This window comes from Protopterus annectens, chromosome 2.part0 (genome assembly GCF_019279795.1).
Source record: "Protopterus annectens isolate FY-2018-M chromosome 2.part0, PAN1.0, whole genome shotgun sequence".
NCBI lineage: Eukaryota > Metazoa > Chordata > Ceratodontiformes > Protopteridae > Protopterus > Protopterus annectens.
This window is the reverse complement of record NC_056728.1, coordinates 763,465,230-763,489,820: the sequence shown is the minus strand read 5'-3', so window position 1 is coordinate 763,489,820 and position 24,591 is coordinate 763,465,230. Positions and strand designations below refer to the sequence as shown.

At 45.9% G+C, this 24,591-nt stretch overlaps 1 protein-coding gene across 1 annotated transcript in view; it reads left to right on the top strand.

Moving 5' to 3' along the window:
• The window catches only part of SMC2 (structural maintenance of chromosomes 2), a 1,579,182-nt gene that overhangs the window by 155,430 nt on the left and 1,399,161 nt on the right, over positions 1-24,591 (top strand). The window contains exon 4 of the mRNA XM_044060351.1: positions 22,729-22,767. Within this exon, the coding sequence (XP_043916286.1) occupies positions 22,729-22,767 (39 nt within the window). The remainder of the gene's footprint in view (positions 1-22,728; positions 22,768-24,591) is intronic.

The window sequence follows — 24,591 nt, the reverse complement described above, 5'->3', positions numbered from 1 at the left end:
CACCGAGTGTGGTCACAAGCTTTCACCGGCTGATGGCCCCACTCGGTGCGTTAGGTGCCTTGGGGTTGAACACCGCTCTTCGGGGTGCGCGATTTGCGCGGCGTTCAACCCCAGGGCACTCAAGGATCGTAGGTCGAAGCTAGTCCTGGCGGGCCTTCTACCCCCAGACTCTGCTTCGGCCTCCAGTACTTCGGTGCCCGCTACCCTCCCGGTAGCGGTCACTCCTGCCTCCCTTCCTCCGGGACTCCACCTCCCGCTTCGGCTTCGGAGGATATGGAGGCCAGGAAAGAGAAGCGGCGGGAGAAGCACCTTAAGCGGCGGGCAGATGACTCCTCATCGGCCCCGCCCGCCAAAAGGGCTTCTCCGTCCAAGTCTTCTCGATCTCCTCCTCCTCGGATCCGATCCCCTTGTTTCTCCCCGGGACCCGAGGAGGAGGTGATCCGGACCCCGTCGAGGTCATCGAGGCGACACTCTAGGTCTGCCTCGGTGGCCTCTTCGAGGTCCACTTTTAGCATGTCTGATGCGGACATGGACCGGATAATAAGGAGATTCATCCAGGCCCAGATGCAGATGGGAGTGCTCTGCCCCCCCCCCCCTCCAGGGGGGAGCTCGACCCCTTTTTTTGCTCCTATAACTTCTTCTCCGACCCGAGCCACGTTGGATCCGGGGGTAGGTCGGAGCCGACCGTGCTGGGCACGTCGGCTCCGACAGCTCCCTCGAGTTTGTCGGATCCGACCTCTCGGAGCCGTGGGCCGAGCTTCGGATCCGAGGAATTCGGTGTGCTTTCGGCTCCGTCCCGGTCGGAGCACACTGGTCCTTCGGATCCGATGTTCTCGGCGCCGGGTCCGATCCCCACTTTGGATCAGAGTGGGAGTCAGATCTCGGATCCGTCAGAGCGGCTCCCCCTCTGCTTTCGCTGCGGTGGAAAGGGCACTGTCAAGTCCGGTCCTGGCTTCGGCTCCCTCCCGCACTCCTTCTCATCTGGTCCTGGCTCCCCTCATCTGGCCCTCGGGGCAGCCTGCCTCTGCCTCTAGGAGTTCCAGTGGAACAGGATACAGCCCATGAGGACTCCTCTGACAGCCCCCCCCGAGGAGATTCCTCACAAGGCAAAGTGCAAAAGGAGGCACATAGACTCCCCTGAGAGTCTCACCGAAGATACGGACTTGGATGAAGGGGAAGGCTCCCCTAGAGGATGTCTCCTCTGGAGACATCATGGAAATGCTCAAAATCAGGGGTGGGTGGTCTGCCCCTAAGGCTTCCTCTGAGTCCGTATTCCTTGAGGCGTTTGAGGCAGGACCATCTACCTCTTGGGTGTCCCCTCCACCCGACCCCCTGGTGGATCTCATATCCTCTAGGGCTTGGAAGGAACCGGACACCGTAGAGCCGATCCCCAAGCGTCCGGACAAAATTTTGAGCCCCCCTGCAGAGAGATCACATTGGAGTAGAGGTCCCCCTGTGGATGCCATGTTGGTGGCTGCAGCCACCAAGAAGGAGTTGGCTCAGGAGAGCCCCACGGTTCATCCTCCGAGCAAGGAGTCTCGCGCGATGGACTGTCTTGAGAAGCGGGCCTTCAGTTCAGCGACCTTCTCTATGAGGGCCTTTAACTACTTGGCACACGTTATTCGGATGCAGCGGGATCTAATTAAGGAATACGCTGTCTTCCCCCAGGGTCCATGTCGGAGGGAGACGAGGATCTGTACTCCTCCCGAATGGCCACCCTCCGCTCTATCTCTAACACCTCTATGCGGCTGTTGTCTCATGCCACGGAGGGAGCCGCTAGAGCAGGCGGAGTCTGGCTTGTCATGAGGAGACAGGCCTGGCTCCGTCACTGTGACTTCTCGGAACCCTTTAAGGCGTCATTCGCGAATGCCCCTTTTTGATGGTTCTGCACTGTTCGGCAAAACCATTCGCGACACTCTTGTCCAGAGCGAGAAAGACGGGAAGACCTTGTCTGCTGTCTGAGTCCGCTCCTCTGCGCCCCAGAGGTCCTTTTCCAAGAAACAAAAGGGTCAGAAGAAGATGTGGTTCCGAAAATCGCATCAATCCCAGTCTGCTCAGGACAACCAGTCCTGTCGTGGCATAGGAGGACAGGGAGGATGCCGCCTCAGAGGCAGAGGGGGTCCCAGGAATTTTGGGTCCAGAGATCCGTTCTCTGAGAGGCCCACGCAGAACCCCTGAGGGGTTACCCGACTGCTCCACTCTGGAGGCAGTCTGGGGGGAGTTTTTTGAGGCACCTAGCAAAATGGGAGTCCATAATAACGGATCGCTGGGTGCTTCGTATTATATCCAGAGGTTACCAAATTCCCTTTATAGCAAACCCCAGAACCAGAAGCCTTCCCGACGTTCCACCCAGTCAGAAGGAGGCGGCTGCTGCAGAAATTCAGCAGCTTCTGCAAAAAAGAGCCATCCAGCCCGTCCCCCCAGATCATGTCGGATCAGGGTTTTACTCCAGGTTCTTTCTGGTGCCAAAAAAGACAGGGGACTTGAGGTCCATCCTCGACCTCTCTCTCCTAAACCTGGCGGTACCCAAAGAAAAGTTCCGAATGGTCACGTTGCAATCCGTCCTCCCCTTATTGCGGGAGGACGACTGGATGTGCTCCATAGACCTCAAGGATGCGTACTATCACATTCTAGTGGACAGGCATTCCAGGAGGTTTCTCTGCTTCGGGCTGGGAGCCAGTCACTTTCAATTCAGTGTCCTCCCCTTCGGTCTCACCTCAGCCCCCAGGGTGTTCACCAAGGTCCTAGCGGTAATAGCGGCCCACCTGAGACTCCAGGGAATTCAGGTCTTTCCCTACCTGGACGACTGGCTCCTTACAGCCCCAACAAAGCATCTACTTTGTTCAGGCAGGGATTATTTCCTCAATCTGGCTCCACTATTAGGATTAACCATCAACATGACCAAATCCTCTCTCATCCCTACACAGGTGTTGGAATTTATAGGGGCGAAACTGGATTCCAGGCAGATGCTTGCGTTCTTGACTCCAGATCCGCTTCGGAATCTGATGTTGCACGTGCAGGCCATCCTTCAACTGCAAACTCCTTCGGCGGAATTGATCCTGAGGGCCCTAGGATCTATGGCAGCTGCAATCCCTCTGCTGCCATTGGCCCGGTTGAACATGAGGGTTCTGCAGTGGACCCTCCAGGTACAATGGTCCCTGTCTCGCAACCCCCTGTCTCACCCCATTTCCTTAAGCAAGGTTTGCAGAAGATCACTCCTGTGGTGGCTCCAGTCTCCCAACCTCCACACGGGGCATCCCTTCTCACTACCTCCGCCAGTCGATGCAGTGACCACGGACGCTTCTCGCCTGGGGTGGGGGGTCATTTCTCAGGCAGGACAGTCCAAGGCACTTGGAACGACGTAGAGACCTCTTTGCATATCAACGTCCTAGAGATGAGGGCGGTGCTTGTGACGTTGCAGGCACTACACAACTCTCTTCCGGTAGGGACGATTGCAGTACAGACAGACATGTCGGTCGTCTGGTACATCAACAAACAGGGGGGAACCAGGTCTTACCCCCTTTTGCCGCGAGGCCATGAGAGTGTGGGAATGGGCGATTTCCACCAACCGCTTTCTCATAGCAATGCACATTCTGGGACGGTCCAACATTCTAGCGGACAGGCTCAGTCGTACTATCCTGACTCCTTATGAATGGTGTCTCAACCATCGAGTTGCAGAGGAAGTATTTGCCCGATGGGGGCAACCTTGTTGCGATCTTTTTGCCTCTCCTTCAAACACCAAATGCAACGATTACTTCGCTCTGATCCCCCCTCCGGGGGAGTCCCAGAGAGACTCTCTAGTTCATGCTTGGCCTCCCGGTCTGCTTTATGCTTACCCTCCTCTTCCCCTGATGTTGAAATTATTACAGAAAGCCAGGCAGTTGGGGAGCAAGATGATCCTCATTGCCCCATTCTGGCCTCGTCAGACGTGGTTCCCTTACCTATGGTCTCACCTAGTGTATCCACCATGGATTCTGGATCCCATTCCGGATCTCATTTCTCACCCTCTCGGTCTTTCGACTCCGAACCTGGTCAACCTCAAGCTGACGGCTTGGTTGCTCCAGTTCTACTCCTCATAAGGACTCCCGGGATCTCATCACCGGTCAAAGCCATTCTTGTAGCAGCTCACAAGCCTTCCACCAGGAAGGTTTATTGGAGTAAGTGGAAACGCTTCACCATTTGGGCAGAACACCATCGTTTAGACCCTTTTACAGCCCCGATATCGTTGGTTCTAGATTTCTATCCTCTCTCTTTCACCAGGGGGCTAGTTCTTCCACAGTCAAGGTACAACTGGCAGCAATCTCATACTATCACGTGGGGCAAGAGTCTGGCCCCTCTTATCACTTCCAAACTGTGTAAGACCTTAGTCAAGGGTACCTTCCTCCTTAGGCCTCCAGTTAGAGGTGGTACCTGCATGGGATTTATCCTTAGTCTTGCAGGCCTTGACTGGTCACCCATTCGAACCGGCGACCACAGTTGATCTCAAATTTCTCTCTTGAAAGATGGCCTTTTTGGTGGCCATAACTTCAGCCAAAAGAGTGTCGGAATTGCAAGCTCTTTGTGTCAAACCACCATATCTGGTCTTTCACCCGGATAGGGTTTACCTCAGGATCAATCCGTCCTTTCTACCCAAGGTATCTTCAGAAGCGAACATCAATCAATCTATCAATCTTCCAGTGTTTTTCCCCAACTTTCATAACAAAGGAGAGTACAAGCTACATTCCTTAGACATACACAGACAACTACGTTTTTTTATCCATAGAATTGCTGATCATAGGCAATCCGATCAGTTGTTTATCTCCTTTGCCAAAAGTAATTTCGGAAAATCAGTTTCTAAAGTTTCTCTCTCTCGGTGGATCTCGAGTTGTATTCTTTTAGCATATCCGAGCTAGGGAAGGCCTGCACCTCAAGGAGTCCATGCTCATTCTACTAGGGCCGTTGCCACATCTGCGGCCTTTCAAGCTAGGGTTCCACTGGATGACATTTGTTCTGCAGCCACTTGGGCTTCATCTCACACCTTTATCAGCCACTATAAAATAGATGTCTCTCGAGGTAGGGCGTCCTTTGGCACTGCGGTGCTCCGGAATATCCTTCCATGAAGGCCACCCAAGATTTAGGTAGCTGGGGACTCTGTCCCAAAGGTTGCTGACAAATGAAGTTCCTACTTCAGATTAAGAAGTTATGTACTCACCATAACGTTCCATCTGAGTAGGTATCTTCATTTGTCTGCAACCATCGCCCCCTCCTTCCCCCTGACCAATATGATCGTTCTTGTGTTGATAGCATATGTTCCCATTGGGACACTTTATCTGCTGTGCTATGGGGCAAACTTGATCTGAGGTCAGTTAGGGTAGGCAGGGGATTATGGGTAAGGGGAGGAGCTAGGAGCTCAGATCTATGCTATGATAAGAAGTTGCCGGCTCGGATCCGAGATGGGATCCGTATCCCAAAGGTTGCAGACAAATGAAGATACCTACTCAGATGGAACGTTATGGTGAGTACATAACCTCTTATTTCAGAAGTTGCTTTTGGACACATTTTTCTATGATTTTAGCAAGAGGAGAGAGCAAGGCTCTGGGTCGGTAGTTGGAGAGTTCAGTTGATTTTCCTCCTTTATGAAGGGGAATAACATGAGATATTTTCCAGAGAGAAGGAATGTAGCCTTCTTCAATGGTTCTTTAATCAGGATGGAGATGGGATAGGTCAGTGCATTAGCAGCAGCTTTTAGATACATAGCAGGTAGATGGTCAGCAGATGGAGAGGATGGTTTAAGTTTATGTAGCAGAGAACAAATGAGTGTAGAGGGAACACGTTGAAGTTGAAATGTGGGAATGGAAGTGTTAGAGGAGGAGGAAAGACAGGAAATATCAGGGGAGAGTTGACTGGAAAGAGACTGGACAGTTTCAGTAAAGAAGGTGTTAAAGGCGTTGGCAGTGTGTTTGGGGTTATATATTGGGAGGTGCCTGCTGGGCTTGGAGTGTCCGATTGGCCAGTGGGTTATGCAGGTTAGCCTGCTGCAAATGGCAGTAATAGTTTCTTGTAGTACTTTTTGATGACCCCAAACATTCCCATAGGTAGTTGTCCCTAAATGCCATATATACCTGAATAAGATCTCCTCTTGGATATCTGTAAGAAACCCTGTACAAGTTCAGATATTTTTAATCTTTCATAACTTAGATTTTCACATCCATGGATGCCCTTGGTATATTTCTGCTGTACTCTTTCCAGTTTACTCATGTTTGTTCTTTGTGATTATTGCTGATTAGTTTACCAGGTCTATGACGAGATTGCAAGCTATGCAAGTCCTGACACCTTGAAACAAATTTGCTGAGAGTAACTTTCAACAAACTATTAGAAAGCTTTTCTGCAGAGGATCAGCCACTGCATCTCCCCATGTGTGAGGTGCCCCCCCAACTGTTATACTAATTCCACTGTTGCACAAAAATAGAAAAAGGGCAAACTTCAAGTTTGCTGAAAATTGGCTTTTATGTAATCTCTGTGATATCAGGATTTGAAGACGTGTTGTCAAACAATTTTCATATTTCCATTAGGAGACTGTACACAAATAATCCAAATCCTATGCCAGGCATACATGCTTCAAGGAAGGTATCTCACTAGTAGAATAAAGCAGGAACTGAACAGAAAGCTTGGCTATCGCAAAGGCGCTGTTGGAGCAACCAGAGCAGATATGGTGAATAGTATGGTTATTGTCTGTATAGATCCACAAGGTCTGACCGCATGGATTTAAAATAGAGCATTAGCCATTGCTTACTGGTGAGGAAGTGAGCTCAGTAATACGAAGTTCTTTTCCGTGCTACTTGTAAAAACAAGGATTCATGAAGATAGTGAAGCGACAGAGGTGTCAAGGTGTTTGTGTTAAGTTTAACATCAGGAAGGTATTTCTTAACACAGTTTTTATTTTGGTTGTTTTTCGGCATCAGATATGTTTCACAGAGCTATTATACCAGAAATAAAAGGCCTAGCTGTTTGTATACACATTTGATAAACTACTAATGTGGCTTCAGGCATAGAATAAGTATGATAGGAGAAGATGAGCTGCAGAAAAGCATAAGACAGTTTAATTTCAAGTTAAACAATGGTTAGATATTTAATGATTACTCATGTGAGTCCTATTTCTGACCTCAGTGGGACAGAAGATTGATGCAGAAAAACAGCACTTGCAATAGCTGGAAGATCAGAATTCGGAATTTTCTTGAGTTTCTAGGAATGCTGTAATATCTTGCAAAGTTTATACCTAAAATTCCCGAGATGACTGTTGCCAATAAGAACGCTGTTTTATCAGTATGTGGCTTGGGAATTTTACAATTCCCCATCTGCCTGCATGTGCTGATTGCAGTGGGCTTTGGAGTATATATATTTTTCCTGAATGTGCATGCTTTGTGAAAAATCATCTGAGGAAAATCTTCCTGACTATGATGGTCGTTTTGAAATGTAGAAATCACCATAGCAGGGATCTCTCACTTAGCTTTTATTGCATAGAAGGTTTGAAATACAGACTAATTCATCTGTTACTAATGCCTGAAACTCCATACTAGGTGAAGAAATTGATGTAATATTGATCCCATTTCATCTGTCCTTCCTACCTGACTAGTGGGACTGGAATTGGTCATGTGCCAGTGCTCTTCGCCTTGAGTTCCTGAAGTTTACCCTACCATAATGCCTTGCTGTCCTCCTAGCTGCAGATCTCATTTGCCACTGTTGGAAATATTCAAGCCTTCTGAGCCAGCTAAATGCTCTCAACATTTTTTTCAGTTTATATAAAGTTTATTCTCTCCAGCTTTCTTCTCATTAAATATTAGATGTTAAGTTGTCTATCTCGCCTTCATTCTTGCTGGATGGGTTCGGAGCCGACCTCGGCTCCGACTCGGCCACTCTAAAAGCTCGAGAGTTGGTTCCACCGGCTCGAGGCTCCCCTTATATCCCACAATGCTAGGCGAGAGTTACCTCAGATCTCGTTTGCCGCTACAGCGATCGAGGTGTTGGTTTTCTACCGGTTCTTGGTAAGTGACTTTCTTGTAAAGTTAGTGTAATTAAACCCCTTTAATTTTACATTTTATACTTATTTCCCTTAGTTTAGAGGAATTCTTGCCCCCTTTTCTTAAAATTCCTGTTTTTTCCCCACAAGAACTTTAAGTTCTTCCCTCGGGCCTTCAGGCCTTCTTCCTTCCCTAGTGGGTGTGTGTGTGTGTGTGTTATTTTCTTAATTTAAAACTTAGTCAGTTGTTTTATTTTAAGCTAAAACTAGACCGGGTGTAATCAGTGTGTTTTTTGACTGTGTGTGTGATTGCACTTTCGGGATGTCTAAAGAATCAAAGGTCTCGGGCTTCAAGAAATGTGATGCGTGCTGTCAGAAAATGTCTCTGACAGACGGTCACACTTCTTGTGTCTACTGCCTGGGGCCTTTGCACCTGCAGGACTCCTGTGCTGTTTGCCATGGCTTCAGTCCCAGAGTCCTGCAGGAAAGAAAAAATAAATTAATTTTGAGAGGTTTACTGAAGCCTGAGGATTCCCTTACTGTCTCTTCAGGGAAGCCCTCCAAGGCTTCTAGGTCTTCGGCTCCAGCAACTGAGCCGAGACCTAAGGCTTCTAAACCTCCACCTACATCGGCTCTGGCTGGAGCCGATGAGTCTCAGTCCACAGTTTCTGTGGTTCCCTCGGCTCCGGCTGGAGCCGAGGTAATAGAGATTCCTGTGTCGGCTCCAACCAGATCTTCGGAGCCGACATCGAGGAAGAGGTCCAGGTCACCGTCCCTTGGCTCCGTTCATTCGGCTCCAGGATCTCCCCTGCTGTCTGAACGGAGCCATAAATCTCATTCCTCTAGGTCATCGAGGCTGTCGGATCATGACCTTCAGAGGGTAGTGAGTCGACTTCTTAAGTCCGAGGCACTGGCCCAGATGCTTCAGAGCCCGAGGCACTGGCCCAGATGCTTCAGAGCCCGACTCATCAGTCGATGCCTGCCCCTGTCCATCAATATATTCCTCCTCCGACTCCGTTGAGCTCGGAGCCGGGTCGTGTCGGAACCGAGACTGTGGTAGCGTCGGAGCCGATGCAATTGTCTTCGGCTCCATCGTCGGCTCCGATTTCTTCCTTAGAAGAATCTCGGCGCCGGACTTCCATCGTCGGCTCCGAGGGGGTGAGTGGCATCGGACCCTTGTCCGACCCCGCTCTTCCTCTCGGAGCTTGGCGCTGGTGAGTTCGGCTCCGACATCGGCCTCGGAGCCATCACTGTCGGTGCCGAGGGAGGTTTTCAGCTTCTCGGAGCGGGGACCTCTGGCTTTGCCTGACAGGGGTGCGTTCGAGGTCATGCGGAGTGTGTTAGAGCCTGGCTCTACTCCACAGTCGGCGCCGTCCGCCCCTCCCTCTACGGTGCCTCAGGTCAAGTCGACTCACTCCCTCATCCCGGACCGCAGAGAGCCAACACCTCAGGAACCCCTGTGGGATTTCATCCTCTTCGAGGCCTCTCCTGATTTCGCAGAAGAGCCCCCTCGGAAGAGGAAGTGCAAGAGGAAACACATTGACTCACCTGAGTCCATCACATCTGACACAGATTTAGATGATTCGAGGGTTCCCCGTTCCCCTTCTGAAGATGTCTCTTTTGCAGACATTCTAGAGATCCTGAAGCAGAGGGGAAATTGGCCAGCCCTTAACCGTTCGGAGGATGAATCTGTATATCTTGAGGCGTTTGGCTCTCGCCCTTCCACCTCCTGGGTGTCCCCCTTTGACCCCCTCATGCAGGTGGTTGCTAAAAAGGCATGGACGGCTCCTGATTCAGTGGACCCCACTCCCAGGAGACCCTCCAAATTCATAACGGCACCAGCAGACAAGCAGTTCTTGACAAAAGGAGTTTCTGTGGATGCTATGGTGGTAGCTGCTGCCACTAAGAAGGAACTAGCTGATCCTTCAGTACCTGTCCATCAACCTAACAAGGAATCTAGGTCCATGGACAGGTACGGGAAGCGGATGTTCTCGTCAGCGACATTTACTATGCGTTCGCTGAACTACCTGTGCCATTTCACTCGTCTTCAAAGGGACTTGATTAAAGAAGCGAGTGACATGTTGAAGGATCCTACAGCTGCGGGTTTCAAGATAAAATGAACACTCAGCTGGCTACCCTTAACTCCATAGCCAACTCCTCCATGCCTCCTTTCTTATGCGGCTGATGGAGCGAGTAGGGCCGCAGGGACAGGTGTGGCCTTACGTAGGCATGCCTGGATGCGGCTATGCAATTTTGCGGACCCCTTCAAGGCGTCTTTCACTAACTCCCGTTTGATGGATCATCTCTCTTTGGTCCTCAAGTGAAAGAAACCTTGACTAGGTGCGAGACTGATGGCAAGACTCTTTCTGCCGTCGGAGTCCGTTTTTCTACTCCTTCTAGGCCTTACCCCAAAGGCCAGAAAAGTGGGAAAATGTGGTTCCGTAAACAAAATCAAGGGACTTCGCCTGGCACAAAGTCGTTACCCGCCAGAGGCAGAGCGGGAATAACAATGGTAGGCGCCGCCTCGAGGCAGGGGCTCCGCAGAACCAGGGCAATCGAGAAGCCTTCTCTGATAAGCCCTTTCAGCATCCCTGAGGTGTTGCCCGGCTGCCCACCTTCGGAGGCAGTCGGGAAGGTTGTCACTGTACCCAAAAGCCTGGCTATCCTGACTCAAGACAAATGGGTACAGTCCGTCATTTCGAAGGCTATTCTATCCCCTTTCTTCGCATTCGAAACAATCAAAAATCCCTTCCAGATGTTCCACCAGCAAAGGGATCTAGCGGTTTTGGAAATTTCAAAACTGCTTGCAAAAAGAGCAATTCAGCCAGTTCCAGCAGACCAGCAAGGATCCGGAATCTACTCAAGGTTCTTTTTAGTTCCAAAGAAAACAGGGGACTGGAGACCAATTTTGGATCTCAGTATCTTGAACAGATCAGTCAAGAAAATAAGATTTCGAATGGTCACGCTGCAGTCCATCCTTCCCCTATTGGGAAAAGGAAACTGGATGTGCTCTATAGACCTTCAGGATGCGTACTATCACATAAAAATGAACAGACGATCCAGAAGATTCCTCCGCTTCAGGCTGGGAACCAGTCATTTTCAATTCAGGGCCCTGCCCTTTGGTCTCACCACTGCCCCGGTGTTTACCAAATGCATGGCAGTGGTAGCTTCTCACCTGAGACGACAAGGATTCCAGGTGTTTCCATATTTGGACGACTGGCTCCTCACAGCTCCCACCAAGCATCTCCTTCTGATGGCCAGGGATTACACTTTTCGCATTTGTCAAAAGTTAGGCATTTCAATAAATTGCGAAAAGTCTGTTTTGTAGCCTTGTCGTACTATTACCTTCATAGGCGCAAATCTAGACACAGTAGACATGTCTGCGAGGCTAACAGATCAGAGAATAACAGACACACACAGACTGGTCTCACTCATTTCAACAACAACAGAATCAAAGCCAGGTTAGTTCTGAAAGTGTTGGGAATTATGGCGGCTGCCATACCTCTGCTTCCATTAGCCAGATTCCACATGCGAATCCTTCAATGGATGCTCTTTACACAATGGTCATACCAGCAACTTCCAATGTCCCACACCATTATGATCACGCAGGCGTGCAGAAATCATCTCATGTGGTGGATGTCTTCCCCTCAGCTCTGGTTGGGAAGACCCTTTGTTCCTCCCCCTCCGGTTGCTACTCTGACAACGGACGCCTCCCTGATCGGGTGGGGGCATTATCAGGGCAGGACGGTCCAGGGCACATGGCAACCAGGCGAATGCCACTTGCACATAAATGTTCTGGAGATGAGAGCAGTGCTTTTAGCGTTGCAAGCCCTTCAAGACTCTCTCCCTTGGGAACGATTGCAATCCAGACAGACAATATGTCTGTAGTGTGGTACATCAACAAACAAGGCGGAACCAGGTCCTACCCCTGTGTCGAGAAGCACTCAGATTGTGGCAATGGGCGATTTCTTCTCAGCGTTTTCTGATAGCAACGCACATCCCGGCGAAGTCCAATCAAATAGCGGACAAATTGAGCAGAGCTATCCTCATGCCTCACGAGTGGTCTCTGAAAGACTCTGTTGTGAGAGAGATTTTTCTCAAGTGGGGTCAGCCTTGCTGCGATCTTTTTGCTACTCCCCAAAACAGCAAGTGCAGACATTATTTCACTCTATTCCCTTTAGCAGGCCAACCCAGCAGAGACGCTCTAGTCCAAGTTTGGCCCCGGGGACTTCTGTATGCATTTCCTCCCTTCCCACTAATCTCTCAAGTGATACAGAAAGCTATCGCTCAGAAGGCCTCGTTGATCCTCATTGCTCCTTACTGGCCTCGACAGGTGTGGTTCCCCTTTCTACATCAATTTCTACTGGAGCAACCTTGGCATCTGGACCTAGTTCCAGACCTTTTGATCCATCAATCGGGTCAGTTACATCGCTCCCTCCCCTCTCTGAAACTCACTGCTTGGTTCCTCCAGTTCCAACCTTAGCCAGGCTTCTTCAATTATCTCACTCTGTTAGAGATATTTTGATAGCTTCCCATAAATCTTCCACTAGGAAGATTTATTTGAGTAAGTGGAAACGTTTCACATATTGGGCTCAAGGAAGGGACATAGATCCTTTCACTGCTTCCATCCAAATAGTCCTTGATTTTCTAGCTGAACTCTTCCATGCAGGTTCATCCCCTTCTACTCTTAAAGTTCAATTGGCAGCTATCTCTAACTTTCATGTGGGTATTTCTGAGTCTGCCTTAATGTCCCACAAGCTTTGCAAAGCCTTTTTGAAAGGAGTTTTTCTTCTCAGACCTCCTATAAGAAATCCTCCTTCTCCTTGGGACCTAAATTTAGTTCTTACTTCTTTGATTCTACCCCTTTCGAACCTGCAGCCTCCTGTTCTTTAAAATTGCTATCATGGAAGACTCTCTTTCTGGTAGCTATTACTTCAGCTAGAAGAGTCTCAGAACTTCATGCACTCAGCTGTCGACCTCCTTATCTATTGTTCCATAAGGACAGGGTATCCTACGAACCAACCCGTCCTTTTTGCCTAAGGTAGGCTCGGCGTCAAAGATAAAACAAAGCATTGGCCTCCCTGTCTTTTTCCAGAATATTCCAATAGGTCTGAACAAAAATTACACTGGCTAGATGTTCATCGTCAGTTGAGGTACTATTTGGATAGAACAAAACAATTCAGAAAATCTGACCAACTGTTTATCTCCTATGCAGAAGGCAGAAAGGGACTTTCAGTTTCAAAGGTATCATTATCTAGATGGCTTACATCTCTGATTACCCTTGTTTATGAGATTAGACACCAAAAGCTGCCTAATAAACCTAAGGCCCATTCTACAAGAGCTTTGGCTACTTCCTTAGCCTTCCAAGACAGACTGCCTATTGACACCATTTGTGCAGCGGCTACTTGGGCTACTCCTCACACTTTCATTTCTCATTACAAGTTGGATTTAGCTTCTAGGCATAGAGCTAACTTTGGTTCCACTGTTCTCAGGAGTCTGTTCCGTTAGGCCACCCGGGACAAGGTGCTAGGGACGCGGTCCCATCCAGCAAGAATGAAGGCGAGATAGACAACTTAACATATAGAAGTTATGTTCTTACCATAACGTTCCATGTTAGTTGTCTTCTTCTCACCTTCTTCTTGCGTCCCACCCTCCTTCCACCTGGCCTGGACAGACCTAGAGGAGTTGTGATTGTGACCTCTCTTTCTACCACCTCTTTTCTTAGGCATATGCTGCTTGCATATTTCCTGAATCAGGATGTAGGTCACCCTTCTTTCTCCCTGTTGTTAGAGGTGGACTCTGTTTAGAGTTATTCTGTTACTATTATAAGCTGGGGTTAGCTTACAAACGAGATCTGAGGTAACTCTCGCCTAGCATTGTGGGATATAAGGGGAGCCTCGAGCCGGTGGAACCAACTCTCGAGCTTTTAGAGTGGCCGAGTTGGAGCCGAGGTCGGCTCCGAACCCATCCAACAAGAAGAAGGCGAGAAGAAGACAACTAACATGGAACGTTATGGTAAGAACATAACTTCTATTTACAAGATATTGCTAAATCAGTTTGGATTTTTCCTTGTTAGTACTACTTGCCTCAATTCCTAGGTGCATGTAGACTGGTTGTTTAGCATCTGTGTGTGTGTGTGTGTGTGTGTGTGTGTGTGTGTGTGTGTGTGTGTGTGTGTGTGTGTGTGTGTGTGTGTGTGTGTGTGTGTGCATGTGGATAAATGGTCTATTTCCTGATATTTTGGTGGTTTGCCTTAAGATTGATAAAACTTTTAAAAAGTTTTCGGGTGAAAGCATAAACTCCTGCCCCAAGTCAAATGATTGCCGTGTAATGTGTTTTAGGACCTAAACACTTTGCACAATCTGCAATCTGTCGAAGATTCAGAAATGTAGAAAATTAGGATATGTGTTTAATTATAAAGGATCTTCTGCCCTCAGATCCTCTGAGTTATCAAAGTACAAAAAAGACCAGGATAAAAAAGCGAGGGAAAAACTGAGAATAGAGCAAAGATCCAGAGAGAGAGAATAAGAGGATATTCTACTTTCTTTGAATCCAAATACGTTTACTTCAGCTACGGCAAATAGCCGAGATAAATCACCTATCAGGGTTTTAGGCAGGTACCCTTCTGAAAGGGAATTGTACAATTTTCTTTTATTGAGACCTTTCATGGCTGCTTAAGTTAGATCCTTTATAGCTTTCAGAAAGTAGATGGGAAACCATGATAAGGGTCTTTTAGCACCCAGATAGTTTGGTATTTATCCCATCCTTATTTGCTTCTAGGTAGGATTGGACTGATCCACTCTCCCCTCTCTTAGCTCTTTCCCTAATGCCTCTCAGCGCTGTTGGTTTCGGAGCAGACTCCTCTCTGCCTGTAAACTCGGTACTGACAACTTCTCATTTGGCCCTGATCTCATCCCATCCAGTGTTCTTGAGTCTGAGACCTTTTGGGCCAACTGAGTCTCTGAGCTGTCAGTTTGATGCAGCTCTTTGGCACAGTGCTTAAATCTGACCCATATGGGATTGGATTTGTAGGCACTCCTCTCCAGCTTGGATCCATCCAATTCCTCGATGTAGTGGGTTTGTTTTTGGCACTGACCATCTCCACTTAAGCAGGGAGTGGCTCAGCTGTGGAATTGACTCCCTGATGCTGATGGAGCCCATGGATCCCACACTGACGTTCAGACCCATGGAGAGGATCGTAACGCCTCCCCTTAGATGATAGAGCCTCCCTTGACCTTGGCTCCACCACTAGATACCAGTCTGTTTCAAAGACTACTCATGTTTCCCAGAATCTGAGCAGAACCGATATCATCCTCGAAGAAAACCCATTTCTGTGATAATAGATTCTCCCAGAGATCCATTGGAAGAGAATGTGTAAGAAGAGATGCATGGACTCCCTGACAGTCCTGTTAAATACAGACTTAAATGATAGTGAGATTTCCCCACAAAACCCTCCAAAAGACACCTTATTTGGCAAAGCCCTTGAGTTAATGGCAGGAGGGGATCTTGGCCCACCAAACCACCCTCTATGAACAAGGAAATGGTATTTGAAGCATGCTGTTGTGCTCCATCTACCTCTTGGGTGTTCCCTCTGGCAGATTCGTATTGACCTAGGTGCCAGGAGGACATGACAGGTACCTGATGCTCCAGAAGCTATATCTGGCAAGCTGGATAAAATGTTTTGCACATCTAAGGATGGGCAATTCTGATCAGAAGGACTTCTGGACACTAGAATTGTTGCAACTGCCATAAAGAAGGAGCTTGCCAACTAGACTTCTGCTGTACTTCCTCCTAATCGAGAATATAGAACAATAGGATAGAGAAGGAGAACTTATGCATCTGGCACTTTTGTTCTGAGGGCTTTGAACTAATTGACATGCATGAATTTCTTCTAAAATGGACCTAGCAGCACAGGCTATGAATACTTGCATAGGCTACCTCTGTAAGACTTTATTTTGTTATAGCCGTTTAAAAAAAAATAGTGCCCTGGTCCTGGGTGAGCAACTTTGAAATAATCCATGCAGATGTAGAACAACCAATTTCCCTTCCTCCTTTGAAAAACAAAATTTCCTGCATTCCCTCAAGTCTTTTGTTCTCCCATACAGATTTCATTATTACCCTTTGTAGCACTCTCCAAAACCCCTTCCAAGGATCAGATGGGTTGGTTAGGACTAGGGCAAAAAGCCAGGTTGCTCATGGGGAAATTCAAGGAATTATTATAGGCACTGAAGGATGTTGAGGAACCTGATATTGAGAGGTAGGACTTGGTAAAGACTTACGAGGCAAGAAGCTCAAGAATAGGAAAGGATAGACTGGGAAAAGGGAGAAAGATGGAAAATAATAGGTTAAGGAAGATTAGAAAATTACAAGAGAGAAAATATGAAGTCAGATGAATCCCTAGAACTGTGCGAGTTAGAGGAAAAATGGGGGGAAAAAATGATCAAGTAGCAGTGAGACAGAAACCTCCAACAGTTAAAGCACAACTCCAGCTACCACACTTAAGCTTTAAAAATACCTGGCAAGTAAACTTCATCAGAAAATAAAAAGTATTTAAGATGAAACCCACACACTATTATCCTGGTGAGGGACCCCCATTGCAATAAGGGAGATATGTACAAGGTATTAAGAAAAAATTATATAAGAAACAGGAGGAAGATAACACATGGGGAGGATGAGATGAAATGCTTCTTGCTGGACTTTATTACCTCTCATCAACAAAGAGAACTATTCTATACTAATGGGGAATGAATTAGTCGTATAACACTAGGGCAGCCATGATTTGGGTAAAACTCCAGGTCTAGATGGGATTCACATAGAGGTATAGAAACTCTTAGACAGTAGTGATCCAGATATGACTGCAGTTGTTTAATACACCTTTGGATAAGAAATTTCAGACGCTTGTAAAGAGGCGATAATTACACTAATAGATGATGATGAAAGAGGGGAATGATCAAAGTAGCCCGGGCTCATATAGACCCAGTCTCAACAGTAACTCAAGATTGCAAAATATTTACATTGATCTTTGCAACTAGATTGAGTAGGATTTTAGTGGAGTCCATTAAGAAGGATCAGTGTGGGTTTATAAAGGGCAGACAGATGTTTGACAACATTCTTAGGGTAAATTTAATACATGAAGTATGTAAAAAAGAGAAGTGGGGTCCTGCTTTCCCTAGATGCTGTGAAAGCTTTTGACAAGTACACTGGGAATATTTATAGCAGGTAATTGAGGTTGAATTTCCCAGGTAGTTCTGTACAGGCTATTCAGGCTCCATAGCAACAGTGAAAATAAATATAGCTTTATTGAGGAGGACTCCGATAGCTAGGGTTACAAGACAGAGGTGTTCTGTCACCTTTATCTGACCTATACTTGGAGCCTTTATCACAGAAGATTAGGCAATCTGCAGTCTGGGACTGGACATGGAGAAATGGGGGATAACCTTGTGTGCAGATGATGTTATTCTGTACAATGCCAACCCAGACAGATTTAGAAAATGAATTTAGCATCCTTGGGGGATTCACTAGGATATCGGGCCACAAAATAAACATGGACAAGACGAGGGCAATCCTTGTAAATTATACACCGTTCTGGTGTTTAACACAAATGTATCCCAATGTATCCCTAACTGTAAGGTCATTTATACTGTTAAATATCTGGAGGCTTGGTTTACTAAAGATTCTAGGGAAGACACTGAGGGAAGCATGGGGGAAAGTGGAAACTAGGGTAATGCAGTTGTATAACAGATGGAGTCTACTTCCCACTGATTTGGATCAGAAGATACAAGCTATCAAGATATTTGCAATGCCATTAATTGTGTCCGAAGCATTTATTTATGAACCAGATAGGAAATTTTGGGACAGGATCAGAAGGGCAACTATGAAATAAGTCTGGAACAAGGTGCACCCCAGAATCAGGTGGCAAGAAGTGATTCTGCCAGTAGAACAAGGAGGTGAGGGTGGTCCCATATCTACGGAAATGTCATAGAGCTGTTGATTTTTTTTTTTTAAAGAATATCAGAGCAGTAGAGTTAAGTTTGATATATTCCTTAAATACAGCATATAGAGTGGGATGGAAAAGAATGATGTTGGATAGATTGGGACAGATGAATTAATTAGGAGAATTGATATCTGAGTACAAGCAACACAGTGGAAAAAAGCAGGATATAGTTACAAAGTGTACTTGAATGTAGCAAATATTCTTAAGATGCAGATATATCAGGGTTAGAGATTTGAGGTGAAATTCATTGCTTGGAGATATTGCACATAAAGGAAATTTGGCAGCCTCTTCTTGGCCCACTAGTTTGTTGGGAACGTGTTACTTTTGGGAGCAAATGTGGGTGGGGAGGGGCTGGATTGTCAAGTGTTTAAAAGCAGACTTCATTCAACTCTGAATGAAGCTTGAGGAATATTGGAGACCCTGTAAAATCCTTAGGAAATATGATAAGGTAAGAACACAAAGTAATGGTTAAACAAACCACAGCTAATTGAAATGGTGATGGAACATGGAACAGAAGATGTGAGGAATAATAGGTTAAGTAGATTGTACCATGCCATTTTGGCAGATAAGACTGTAAAAAGGGTCAAAACAAAGGATTCACTAGCAGGAGATATTAGAAAGAGAGTTGACCCCAGTGAGCTTGGGTAACTGCTTTTTAGCCCCCATGATTTCCCACCACAGCAAGAAAGCTTCACATTTTTGCGTGGAAATGTTTCCATAACTATCTTTATAGACTGGACAGGTTAATAAGATGCGTTCTGTCTCTCTGATCTATCTTCATATATATAATCATGTACATACCTATACTTAGGTTTGCCCATCCATCTCTCATAAGATGTCTTTGCATCCTTATTCTGCTTATTCTATCCTGTCGGGTAAGCCAGTCCCATCTAGCCTCGTGACGGTCCATCTTCAGGACTCCCATTCCAATTCTGAATCTTTTCTGGAGCATCCCAACATAGAAGCCCCTCTGAAGCATACATATAGGAACAGAACCCTCCACAAACAGGCTTTGGAAGTTCTTTCTTGTCAGAAGCCACCACAAAGACTGGTTCTTCACCTCATAGGATCAATGACTGCCTCAATAATCCTGGTACCTCTTGCCATATATCATGAGTTCTTAGTCCAATGGCCTATCTGACATCAATCCATGAACTTCCAAGTACTTCTCATGAACATTTGCAGTGCACACATTCAATGTTGGCTCGAGTCCCTGAAGGTCTCCCAAGGTCATCCATTTGTTTTACCTCCTTCCCAAGGCATGGTGACCATGAACGCCTCCCAGCCTGGGGGGGGGGGGTGGCGCTGGTGGTGGTAGTTGAAGGTACATGGTCCCCTTCTGAGAAGAGGTTTCATATCAACATTCAGGAGATGAGGGCAGCCCTGTTAGCATTGCAGGCTTTCCAGGACTCCCTCTCTTTGCACAACATGTCAGTAGTGTGGTACATTAACAGACAAGGTGGAACATGTTTTTACCCATTCTGTCGAGAGGCTATGGTAGTTTGATGGTGGGCGATATCTTCCCACAGCAAAAGCATAGCAAAACACATCCTGGGGTAATCCAGTGTACTGACAGACTGGTTGAGCAGGTCTGTCCTCCTGCCTCATGAGCAGTCCCTCAATCCAATGCTGGCAAAACAAACTTTCTGCCACCGGGGGTCACCATACTGCAATCTCTCTGCCTCCCCATACAACACAAAGTGCAGCATGTACTTCACCCTAATCCCCCAGGAGAGGAAGTAACTGAGGGATGCTCTGCCACACATTTTGCACATATTTAGCCCTCGCATGCCCCTGTATACCTCTCCTCATGCCTCTTATTCCAAAGCTTCTGCAGAAAGCCTTTGTGAGGAAGGTCCCAGTCATCTTCCTTGCCCCATTTTAGCCCTGACAGGTGTGTTTTCCCTTTTCTGATTCACCTCACTCTGGTTCTGGATTCCAATCCACATCTTCTCTTTCACTTGTCTGGATTGCATCAACCAGACATTCAAGCCCTCAGGTTGACCACTTGGTTTCTCCACTTCCAATGACTGTTGGACAGTCCAGGCTCTCGTTCCAAGTGAGTAACATTCTTCTGCACAGAAATTTACCGGAAAGATCCACAGACGTAAGTGGAAAAGCTTTTCAGTTTGGGCTTCTAAGAAGAATCTAGACCTTTTGGCTCCTCTCCCAGCTATTTTAGATTTTCTGGCTTCTCTTTTTCTTGATGGAGCCAACTACTCTATTAAAATTCCATTTTACATTTCCATGAGGGAGAGAATCGATGATCTAGTTTTTCATAAGGACCGTGTGATCTGCGAACTAATCCATCTTTTATACTAAAGGTAGCTACATAAACTTTAGATTAGTCAGTCTACCAACCTTGTCTTTTTTTCAAACTTTTGCAAAGGTGAATATATGTTGCACTTTTTGAATGTCTGTTGGCAATTGTGCTTTGACCTCCACCATGTAAAGAAAATTTAGAAAATCTGCTCAGTTGTTTGTCTCCTTTTTCCACACTTAAAGTGGTACAAGGAGTTTCTAAAGTGACTATGTCTTGATGGTTTTCTGATTATATTATATATGTTTATAGAGAAGGGAATGCCCTTATCTAAACCTCTCTGTGGTGACTTCTGCTGGTCTCTCAGTAGTATCACTTGACATTTGTGCTGAAGCACGTGTTGCAATATTCATACCTTCATTTTTCATAAGTTGTTCTTGCATTCTAGAGAGAGGGCTGCTTTTAGTTCAGCCATCCCCTGGAATATTTCTTCATGAGACCTCCCAAGAGTTTAATTTGCTGGGGACTTGGTCACAACCACTGAACGGATGGAAGAGGAGAGCATTAGATATGAAAGTAATGTAATAACCATAACAACTGGTCTGTTTTGTCTGCTTCCTTTTCTTAACTTTCCACTCTCCATCACCTTCCTTTATTGTTTTTGGTCCCTGGTCTGACTTTTTTACCAGGTTTTGGTAATTTGCTCTTGTGAAGCTTCATAGCAGATAATGAATTAATATATTATAACCTTTGATTTGCCCTATAGTAGGGGGTTGTTTGCCCTTTAGAGTCTGGGCAAACTCTGTTTGAGGTAACTGTGGGTAGGGGGGGATTATGGTTAAGGGGAGGAGTGTGAGATTTTGAGACAAAGTGGCTGAAGTTGGAATCTGGGTCGGGTCTGAATACCCAATCATTGAGTGAGAAAGCAGACAACACAGATCTATCATTATAGTAAGTGCATAACTTCAGAGTGCGCACCATATTTATTTATCTTTAGGAGGAATACTGCAGGTTTCCATTTAAACTGGCATAATCTGGTACTTTGAAAATGTACTTAAATCTGAATAGCTTCCCTTGTAGTATTTTGGGTAGTCAAACTGTCATCTTCTACTGCAATACACATTTAAAAAATGCATCTGGTGTTATATATAATGCATGCTTCTTGTCAGAGTGCATTTGAAATGTTTTATTTTGACCAATTCTAATAACATCCCTCAGCTGCTGGTACTTTTGTCCATTGCTGTTCTAAGTGGATTTGTAATTTTACTGCTAGATTCAGAGAAAGATGGTGTCATAAAGCCTCCAAGTTTATTCATATATCCTGATAATTTTTTTCTTTTGCTTTGGTGGTGATACTTGGTTATAGGAAGTTGGGAGAAAGACCTAGGCACTGTTGTGGTGGTCTTGTTTCTTAATCTTGGAGAAGAATGCCAGTGTGGGCTAAACAGGATATTTCCTTTCAATATGTGGACTAATGAATTTTTGAGGAACTATGAGTCCAGGCTTGGGGAGAAAATGCGTTTTCCAAGTCTAAACCAACTGCAAAGAACTTTCTTTTAAAAATCGACCATTATGGGCATTATTTGCATTTTTGTGGTATAAAAGTCTTCATCTTGCATTATCATTGATCCTTTTTTCCCTTGTATTCTTAGGTTAATTAACAGTGGACTATTTTAAAAAGATTTGTATCCTTTATATCTCAAGTTTGTCATTATCCTTTCTTGTACTCTATTGCCGTGGCCTAGCAGTTATTTATTTATCTATATCTAAATTGAGCAACTGTGCCTGGTTTAGGTCTTATTTGCTGCATTACATATTAATCCTTTGTTCAGTGGAAGCAGAATCTCCCACAGAGTGTAGACACACACAAGAACAAGGTTTAGATGAATACCCCAGTAATCTGTTGCAGTGGTAAGATTGACACACTGTACATCATCTGTATGGTAAGTACTAGAAAGACCATGCAGCTGTGTTGCACATTAAGAAATGAGCATTTTGGAAACTAACCATCTGATTTTTTTTTTTTATATGGGGAACATTTTATGCAGTTTGTAAGGTACCCATAAAGCACACTGGCTGATGATCACAATGTGAGCACAAGTGTCACCGGAACCAATTAGTTGTATGACTGTGATCCTAAACCAGTCATTTAATTTTACTGGAAGGCAAGAGTCCTTAGAAATAGAAGGCTGCATTAATCTTTTTTGACATTTTAAAAGAGAATTACAGTATTTGAGCCAATAATTAGGTTATCAGGAAATGTTAGGTCCATACAACCATAGCACTTAACTCTGGCATTAATGATGCACATCAGAATTGGATGAAGTGTTGTATGGAAAATTAAAAAGGTTAACACATTGCTTGTTTTTAGAAATGGGATGGCACCTTGGCTTCAGTGTTTTATCATGTAATATGTATCTAAAATTCCTTAACTTGTACCAGCAAATTAAATATTTTTTTTTACTTTCTTTTGTTCAGGGTCGCATTACAAAGGTGCTGAACATGAAGCCTCCAGAGGTAAGAATGCAGCTAGGTCTGCCATAGTCCTTGGCTACTATTAGCATTATCACTGTTTTATTTGACAGGCTTGTGCTGTGTCGACTTCGTCATGACCTGCGCATTGCTAAGAATACTGCAGGTAGTGGATTCCACCATAATTGGATATCCTAGCATCTGGCATTGAGGTTGTATGCCAACATTGTCCAAATAAATGTCTGTTCAAGTACCTTTTAACACCTAGTGTGCTATTTCATTGGCTGTAAGGGGTACCTGTGGGTTTTTGTGCTTAAATTTCTAGAACACAAGAAAGTGTAGGGTATGCTTTCTGCTTCTGGTATTTTAAATGAAACACTGCATCTGATGTTGTAAATCTTTATTCATTCCGTACTGATAGGACGGAACCGAACACTGCCGTTTCCAAGCTCGCGCCAGCCAAAAATTCTCAGCTAAGACCCTACCCATAATGCTGCTTTCATAGTCTCTCCAGATCACGTTTGCCGCGTTCTTAGTCAGATTTGCCTAGCCTTTCTCTCTAAGCTAAGTGTAAATTTGTGTTTTTTTGTTTTGTGTAGTTTCTCTTTGCTGTTTTTTAGTCAGTTTCGCTTTTTCTTCCCATCACCTATAACCTGCTTTGATTTCCTACCCTCTACCTCTGGTAGTTAAATCTTTACCATCGTTGGTACTGTCTTTGGTAGGCCTTCCTTTACCACGTGTGGTATTTTAAATACCATCGTTGGTATTCTCTCCTTTTGCTTTCCCATGTTGTTTCCTTTAGGATAGCTCTTTGTTGCCTCTACTTTCAGACAAAGTTAAGCTGGGGTTTAAACAGTGTGACAAGTGTGGGCGTAAGATGCCCAACTTGGACAGCCACGCTTTATGCGTTTACTGTTTGGGCGTGGACCATATAAATGCTTCTTGTGATATTTGTTCTAGTTTTAGCAATCGCACTCTAGCAGAGTGCAAAAACAAGCTGATTCTGAAAGGTTTAATCAAAATGCCTTTTTTGGAGGCTCTCTCTGGGTCGGAGGTCTCACCACCACATAAGACCAAGAAACACAAGGAAACTGTCACTCTGTTTCTTCATCTCCGTCAATTAAGGAACCCGGTCAGCTCTGTGCTTCTCCAGAGCCTTCGGTGCAAGACCTCTTCAGCACCAGGCCCTGTCTTCTCCCTCAGTGCAGTCTCTGGCTCCTTTTTCGGCATCAGCTTCGGTGCCGCCCTTGGTTCTGACACCGGCTTTCCTAACCATACCTGCTTTGGCACCATCCCCGGCGCCGATAGCTTACTCTGCTCCACATACTTCGACCTCTGTTCCTAAAGTCGAACATCTCCCAAGAACCAGATACTCTCCAACATATGACCCCCTTTCGGGGCATCGGTTTAGCCCCTTTCTTGAAAGACCCGATTCTCCTTCAGCAGCCTCCTATAGATCCACCAGGAACCATGTCTCTCCCTTGGAAGGGTCCAGAGCCGCTGAGCAGGTACCGGCTTCTGAGGGTGTTTTCAGGCCTCAAAATCTTTACATTAAACCAACGCCAGCAACAAAAACATTGTCAAAAACAATTTCTATGTCTAAAAATCCAACGCATGAGCTACGTGCTCAGGCCCATATGCCTAAAAACAGATTATTAAAATGCCCCCCCCCCCTTCCCTGCTAAGAGGCCTAAGCAAGGCACTGACTATGAATCTTCAGACCAAGTTTCCATTTCTTCTGAGTCCACTTCTGATAAGGAATTTTCTATTCCACCCTATGAGGATTCTGATGCAGAGGAATCCATCCATCTGCATCTTCTCCTGAAGATTACTCTTTTGGAGAGACTCTGCATACTTTAAGGGAACACT